Source organism: Zea mays, chromosome 6 (genome assembly GCF_902167145.1).
Source record: "Zea mays cultivar B73 chromosome 6, Zm-B73-REFERENCE-NAM-5.0, whole genome shotgun sequence".
In the NCBI taxonomy this organism is placed as follows: Eukaryota; Viridiplantae; Streptophyta; class Magnoliopsida; order Poales; family Poaceae; genus Zea; species Zea mays.
This window is the reverse complement of record NC_050101.1, coordinates 148,862,136-148,870,121: the sequence shown is the minus strand read 5'-3', so window position 1 is coordinate 148,870,121 and position 7,986 is coordinate 148,862,136. Positions and strand designations below refer to the sequence as shown.

The window sequence follows — 7,986 nt, the reverse complement described above, 5'->3', positions numbered from 1 at the left end:
ACAATTTTCAATTTTTCACAATCGTCAGCTTGCAACAGCTATCTCATAGCTCACAGCTAGAATCAGGTTCTCATGAATCTACAGTTAAACAAACAAACCAGATAGAACCTAAGCACCTCAGATTTCCATATTTGAAAATCGGGGTGTGGCTGGTTTCACTGTTACTCTGGACTGGGCCTGTAAAGGCCCAGCCCCAGCCCGGAAGTGATTCACCAAACGGAACTAAATCCAGGCTGCACGAATCGCAAAGCGAACAATCCACAATTCCCAGTACCCTCACGCCGGCATCCGTCGAAGCTGCTCGACCTCGACTCAAGCCTTCCTTGCTCCTTGCCGCCGTCGAGTCGTCGCAGGTGAGGCTCCGCGAACCCCTCTCCGCCCCGGAAGCCGTAGTCCTCCGGTCGAAATATAGTGTGCAATTCTGTTCCTGTAGAAGGTGCTGCTTCTTTCTCTCGAACACAGCAGGTGCTGCTTTTGGAATTATTTGCTCGTCTCGGCGTTCCGGCGCTCAGAATTGGATCCGTTCCTGGCCAGGATTACTCGTTTTAGTAGTGTAGACTTGTTCCCCAGATGCCGCACCAGTTCGGAAGTTTATTCGCAACAGTTTGCTTGGGTCTGTTCGTCCTGGTGGCTGATTCAGTATCCTTGTTGCAGGAACGATGACCCGGCGGAACGGCTGTACGATCTACGTGGGCAACCTCCCCGGCGACATCCGCGAGAGGGAAGTGGATGATCTCTTCTACAAGGTGAGTGGTTGGTTGGGTTGTGTACCGAGCTTCCCACCCTATTTTTAGGGCTTCTCGTCGAATGCTAGATCCGTGGGGAGGTTGTTGTGGTGTCAGTCAAGCCTGCGAGTATGATATGGGGAGATTAGAGGAGTGTTGGGGATGTTAGAGGAGTGTTGGGGATGTTTTCTTTATGGCTATGGCTCAATATTGCTGAAGTCGAAGAGATGCCTATGATGTAATGTAGCGTTTGCTCATATTGATATTTGCAGTTTAATAAACTCTTACTGTGAGTTTTATAATCGTCGTGTGTGTTAGACAATGCACTTGTTTTTTTCACTGTATTGTCACAATCTATTTTGGTGATGATTGAAAGTTCTGTTCGTTGTGAACTTCACCACTGCTAATTGTGTTTTGCCTTCTAACACCATCTAATCTAATATGGATGGAGCTCTGGAAGGGAAGGCAATGTGGATTGCGAATGGTCAATTTTTGTTTGTATCTCTATGACTCTACTTTGGTTGATTAACTTTCCTGGATGTTAAATTTATGTTTTACCTTCTGCTTCTGCAGTATGGACGTATAGTGGAAATTGACTTGAAAATTCCACCAAGGCCTCCTGGTTTTGCTTTTGTTGAGGTAAGTTGGCCGGTGTCTGTTTTATATGAGGGTATTTTGTACTCAATAGATTTACATCCATAATTTGTGCCAGGTTGAATGTTTTTTATCACAAACCTTGTGTTTTCAGTGGCGAATTTTTAGGAGGTTTAATACCTTCTTTTAAGGAAACTAAAAAGAATATTGCCTAAAACGTTTATTGTTCCAACATATGAACATATCTAATGTACGCAACAATGACAACCATGGAATAAATCAGTAATGCTAAGTACTCTATTAAATGTTATGCAAGGATTACTAAATTATTCTCTAAAATCAATAATCTAGGCAGCTAAGATGATGGAAGACTAACAGCACAGTGATGCATTTTGCAGTTTGAGGACGCACGTGATGCTGAAGATGCAATATATGGCCGTGATGGATACAACTTTGATGGCCATAGGTTGCGGGTTGGTGGATCTTGATGAAGACCTGTTTCATTAGAGATCTCCAGGTTACAGAGATGATAGTTATCTGAATTATTCTAATGTTATTTATAATCTATATACAGGTGGAATTAGCCCATGGTGGACGAGGCACATCTTCTTTTGATCGATCTAGCAGCTATAGCAGTGCTGGACAACGCGGTGCCTCAAAACGTTCTGATTACCGTGGTTTGTATTTTTTTATTCCCAAATTTCAAAGCTTATAACTTGAAAACTCTCTCTGTTCTTACTGTATCGGTTCATTGATTATGCAGTTATGGTTACTGGATTACCTTCTTCAGCATCATGGCAAGATCTCAAGGTTTGGTGAAGATCTAAGGTCATTAGCTATTGTTTTTGCCTTATAATCCTTAATTTTACTTTCATGTTCAGGACCATATGCGGCGAGCTGGTGATGTCTGTTTCACTGATGTGTATCGTGAGGCTGGAGGTTAATTTTGAAACGTTCTGATGTTATCAATTTATTACACATTTGGCTGACCTTTTGGATAGCATGACTGTCGTTCAAACTGTATCAAATCATATTTTAGAAGGAATGTCTATAAAAACTCGTATCTAATTTTACGTTTATGATTGCAGCAACTATTGGAATAGCTGATTATACTAACTATGAAGATATGAAACACGCGGTATGTTTTAAAGTGTTTTCTTCTTCTTCTTCTTCCCTTTAAAATAGAAGTTGTGTACTGACATGTTTTAAATAAGATTGATCACTGGAAAAGGAGAAACTTCGTGATATGTGTAATCTTTGTACCTGTCTGTGCATACTTGCATATTTCCATGAAGATATGTACTGACAACTAGTTACTTTTATCTTGTAGATAAGGAAGCTAGATGATTCTGAGTTCCGTAATGCTTTTTCAAGGACATATGTCCGGGTATGGTCATCTTTTTGTCCTGATGATTAGCAGTATTCAAATGCTGTATCGGCTCATTTGTTTCATCTCATCTCAAATGAAAATTAGCATGCTCTCATCATTTGTCTTACTAAAGGTGAGGGAGTATGATGCTAGGCGCAGCCGTTCTCGCTCCAGAGGCAGAAACCGCTCTAAGTCAAGAAGCAGAAGCCACAGCCACTCGTACTCAAGAAGCAGAAGCTGCAGTTATAGCAAGAGTAGGAGCCCAAGGTACATTTTTCAATTTTCTTCATGCTCAAATGTTGACTAGGGTACATCGAAGGTGTAACAGGCTTTTTTTTCTCAATGATTCAGATCTAGATCTGCTTCAGAGTCAAAATCACCTGTTAAGGCAAGGTATGAATAGTTGAATTTGGTACTGAATGGTTTGAAATTTAGAGAAGTTCTGTTTTCAAGTAATAGTAGCTCAAAATATTGGTGCCTACAATTGCAGGGGGAAAATATCAGCAGCCTAGTTTTTTTCTAGATCTGTTTTGAATTTTCCCTTTTTGTTATTGTACTTTATGGTTTATATTATGCTTCTTGATGCTGCATTTTTCATTATATGAGTTTGGATTTTCACTGCATCTGATTAACATGTAACATTGTGTGTGACTGGATAGCTATTCTTCATTGTTGAAGATTTGTTCTTTTCTTCACTAGATTGGGGCAATGTGAGGATCTGGGAATTGCATTGGTAGGATAATGGAATATTGAGAACGTGATGATGGTTTGGAACGTTGGATAGTCACAGCTGGATTGTGATGCATTGTATGACAAGTGGACTGCCACCAGCAATAGGAGCAAGATAGGGCTGGCACCACACATACGGACAGGATTTTTTGGTATAATCGAATACTATTGACTTCAGCACTTCCATTCTGAAATATAAAACCTTGGTCTCAAACTCTTAATGATGAGGTTGCAGCCTTACCCTCAAATATAAATGTGAGCTTTAACATTGATTTTTCTGGTAAAAAAGTTGCACAACTGAAACAAGAAAGCTGTGGCCCTGTTGGACCATTTCAATCCATGTTGGCTATATCTTTGTTTGCTGAATTGTAGTTTCCTCTTATATGAAATTGCAATTTCTAAATAGATTTGAGCTTTTTTATATATATTCTGAATGGCAGAGGCACGGGTGGATATTGCATGTGGCCGCTTAATATTTTCAGAATATATATATTTATGGGTTCTACGATATTTGGGCTAAATCATATTTTCATGCAGCATTATGGACTAACATTTTTGTATACGTTTTGCAGATCACCATCCAGATCCCCTCCTGTTTCTGTAAGTTTTTTTTGATATAAACAAAGTATTTTTATCCAATACTTTTTTATGTGACCAGCTGAGTGTTGCACAGCCCCGGCGTGACAAGTCTGCAAGCAGGAGTCCTGCCAGGAGCAAGAGTCTGCCCCGATCTTGTTCTCCGGTACGAAACTTCCATACTATTAGTCTTGTTGGTATGCAGTATGCTAATGATAAACCATATATATATATTTTATGTATTTTGTTTGGTTGATTGCAGGCAAAATCAGAGTGAATCGGATTCTGCACTTGAAACGTTCAGAAAGGCAGAGCTCGAGCTAAAAGATTGCTGTACGGATTATGAGCACTGTGCTAGTAGCATTGCTGTCCCTTCCATATTTTTACAAATACTCTGTTCTTTGAGGAGATCACTGTATGCTACTACTCTGTACCTGACATGATGCAAACGTTGTTGGTTTTTGAACTTAGCAGAACGATGACTTTGATCAGCTCCATCCATTCCTTCCATTTTTTTTTTCTGAATATTTCAAAAGATTGTAGTATGCAGCTATTGTTATTCTCTGATGCACTCCTGTGTCCTGTCATTGTGGAAAAAAAATGGAATTCTACCATTCATGTGATGTGTCTAAAAAATGCAACTCTAGCTTGCGATTAGATGCAGTTGTTTGCTTTTGTTCAATCAACAGATATGAAGAATAAAAAGAGTAGGGATACAGGTGTCTTCTTTGGTTGTATACCAACTTTTTCTCCGTATGTATCTTTGTCCTACGGAGGGAGTATATTTTCTGCATAATTTGTGCAACCATTGTTGTGTTAGGTCTATTTCAGCATTTTGGTGATTACAGGTGTGATCCCCTGTGGCCTCTTTGTATGGCCTGTTTTGCCTGCCTTTAGCTTGTTCACTACTGCACCGAGGGAAGTGAGTGATCTTTTCTGTTGCTCTTGAATACTGTGACCGTGGCAATATTACGTTTCCCCCCCTTTATTATACCTATGGATCTGTCAAAAGCGGAGGGATTTTTGCGGTTAGTTTCTTATGTTCGAACTAGCCCTTGCTATTATTAATAAAGATGCGAGGTGACACCACAGTAGTAGGCGCTGGACAAAATGCTCGTCGGCTCGCTCGGTTTGTGGCCGAACTGGCTCGTTAGATTTTTTTTCACTGAGCTAAGCTAACATCCTAGTTCGGTTCGTTAACGAGTTAACTCGAGTTGTTAACGAGCTAGCTCGCGAGCTAAACGATCTATCACATTTCAGCAAAACAAAATTTTATACATATCATTTACGTAATAATTGATTAACATGTTATAAGTATGTGTGGTGTCTATAGCATATGAGCTAAACTAATGATGATGAAATGTGTTTATGGGTTAATTGTTTTATGCAAATATAACTGTGGATTAAACTGATGAACATGTGTGTGAATTGTAAATTGATGAGTGGTGAGTTGTGTTAATTTGATGTTATATTGATGTAGTATGTGAAACTATGAGTATAATTACTATTTTCTATTGCTAAATTAGTTTAAAATTAACTAGAAATTGATTATTATATTTATATTGTTTTTTTGCTATGGCTCACGAGCTAAACGAGCCAGCTTGAGCTCGTAATCGAGCCGAGTTGGCTCGATATCCAGCCCTACACCACAGTAGGGGTTTAGGTGAAAATGGGACAGGTACATATATAGATACATGGTTATTCTGTATTTTATCCTAATATAATTTTCTTGGATACATAATCAGATACGAAGATACGAATAGACATATACATGATGAGATCGGGTAATGATTTGGATGGGTAAGAAATGAATATCAGATATTACTCAGATAGATAACAAATATTTGTCGGATTGTTTCGTCCCATAATATTAGTTGTCTAACCGTCCAATAAACTAATAAAATAAGAAATACATAACCATGTATATAATAGCTCAAATATAGAAAAATATACTGACAACATTAGCATCATACAATTTAAAGTTACTAATCACAAAGAAACTATAGAACCAACACATTTTTTTTAAAAGGCAGCATATCATTAGTTGCACTCTCACGGATCGATGTACGATTACTAATTACTAGTATGTTGTAAGTTAAAAAGGATTTATAGATTCAATAGAAAACAATAAACATGCTCAACCTCTGTAAAAAATAGGAGAAATTTGCTATTTTGCCACTCTCAATTTTGGCTGCCTGTTATTATGCCATCCCGTGTCTATGACTGGTGGGACCGTCTGTGTCTATGATTTGTGGGTCCGATGGCATACTGGCGAAGCCCACAAATGATAATGGCAAAATTGCCAATGGCTCAAATAGGGGAGCAAACTCCTATTCATTTATTTGCAACGTACTAATGAATAATTATTGTTTCACTTGTTCGAAATCAATGATCCACTAAGCTATTGGAAGCGTCCCAGTCATGTAGGAAAAAAGAACAGAAAAAAAGAATTAAAAAATCACAAAAGAAATGCGTGAAAAAGAAGGCCCAGTAGATGGCACGTGTTGTGCCTCCCGTTTTTTACAGCCCGGAGTTCGTACTGGGCAATTTTTTTCCGCCGTCCGCCGCTTCCCTTAACCTCCGCCTCGCGTAAATCGCGTGCAAGTGCAATGACTGGGTGCGCTACCGCCGCCACCTCCCTTCCCTACGCCAGTGCGCCTTCGTCGATCTCTTCGCCGTCGACGAGCACCCACCAGGTATTTCAATCCTTTGTGCGAAACCTAGCACCCAAATCCTAGCGAGCTGTTTGGCTATTTGATGCCTACTAAAAATATTATTGGGTTTACACGTGTACACCGAGTTCTTTAACTGGGTCCGCCCCTGTTCCTCTATTATCTTTTCGTGTTCTTGAATTATGTTTGCTCACATGGAATTGGCAGGGCTGTGTTGTGCTTGGGGTACAAAGCCCCTGTTTGTTTCGGCTTTTCGCAGCTTCTGGCCACTAAAAGCTGCTACGGACTGTCAAACACTCAACTTTTCAGCCAAGTTCTATAAAATTCGTTTGGATAAAAACCATTCAAAATCAACATAAATATATAATCGGTTGAGTCGTCGCAATAGTAGTAATCCATCACTTTATAGATCCTGAGTTCCATAGACAACTTTATCTTCCTCCGCGCGTAATCCTAATGATACTCAGATTCTCTATACAGCTAGATTCTCCCCACAGTTAGATTCTTGGAAAAGCTGGTCAGAAAAAAGCTGAACCAAACAGGCCTAAAATAAGCCGCTTCATTGCTTTAAGTTAGATCGAGGGCTTTCCTACCTGTTGTCATGGCGTCGGTTCCAGTGGCTGGCACCAATGATCACGACGCTAACGACAAAGTTGCCAATGTAGTTGTCAAATTCGGACCTGCGGGTTTGCTATATGGCGAAGATGGAGTGATTCAGCCTGCGGTGTCTGCATGTGATGATGATGTTCAGTTTGCTCAAGATGAGCATGGGGATAGCTGTTGGGGCGAAGGCGAAGACGCTACCCTTTGCTCGATGTCTTCATCGCCTCGCTACGCCAACGAAGACCATGCCCGAGCGAGCCGAGGGCGCCGATCGGATGAGGACTGGCGTGATCGCCCTTCGTCCTCTCCATTACAAGACGAAGGCAAGGCTCCGTTGAAGTCTGCTAGTCCCACGTCCTCATCGCGTCCGGAGGCCAATGTGGGATTCGGCCCACTGTAACAGGCCCCGCCCGGATAAGCATGTTACGGGCCGCGTCTGTAATAGCCTTTTCTGTAATGACGGTCTGTAACCGCCCCTCCAACAGCGCGTCCCAGCCGGAGACCTATTCATACCTCAGCGCGGGCCCTTCGTCCCGCATGTCACAGCTTTCCAAGGGATCAACTATCTTGATGAGCGAAGCCCCTGGCTCCACAACTACAAGCGTCACCTTGGCCCGCCAACTTCAGGGCAGGGACCTACCCCAAGTACAACGGCAGCACTGACCCAGCACAATACATCATGAGCTACCAAGTCGTCGTCGCATCGTCCGGAGGGGAT

General features: G+C 41.1%; 1 protein-coding gene across 10 annotated transcripts; it reads left to right on the top strand.

The window, feature by feature from the left end:
- Window positions 1-204: 204 nt before the first annotated feature.
- On the top strand, window positions 205-4,611 carry LOC100285019 (uncharacterized). Of its 10 annotated transcripts, XR_553980.4 has the most exons (16): window positions 205-353; window positions 655-746; window positions 1,177-1,209; window positions 1,299-1,364; window positions 1,718-1,792; window positions 1,894-1,996; window positions 2,083-2,129; window positions 2,201-2,258; window positions 2,408-2,457; window positions 2,650-2,706; window positions 2,822-2,955; window positions 3,040-3,081; window positions 3,388-3,569; window positions 3,990-4,017; window positions 4,091-4,159; window positions 4,256-4,611. XR_553980.4 is itself a non-coding variant. In XM_008649735.4 (15 exons), exons 2-15 carry the CDS (start codon window positions 660-662, stop codon window positions 4,268-4,270), a joined length of 855 nt encoding a protein of 284 aa, XP_008647957.1. In that variant the 5' UTR covers window positions 205-353; window positions 655-659; the 3' UTR covers window positions 4,271-4,611. The 10 variants fall into 10 exon arrangements, 8 of the variants coding, with proteins under 8 accessions (XP_008647957.1, XP_008647960.1, XP_008647955.1 ...); XR_553981.4 differs by lacking the exon at window positions 1,177-1,209; XM_008649735.4 differs by lacking the exon at window positions 3,388-3,569 and having other exon boundaries at window positions 1,186-1,209.
- Window positions 4,612-7,986: the final 3,375 nt, after the last annotated feature.

Coding starts and splice junctions, on each gene's coding strand:
- LOC100285019 (XM_008649733.4), top strand. CDS start 660: ATGACCCGGCGGAACGGCTGTACGATCTACGTGGGCAACCTCCCCGGC. Junction 747..1,176: donor TGGATGATCTCTTCTACAAG/GTGAGTGGTTGG, acceptor ATATGGATGGAG/CTCTGGAAGGGAAGGCAATG. Junction 4,018..4,090: donor CCAGATCCCCTCCTGTTTCT/GTAAGTTTTTTT, acceptor AGTGTTGCACAG/CCCCGGCGTGACAAGTCTGC.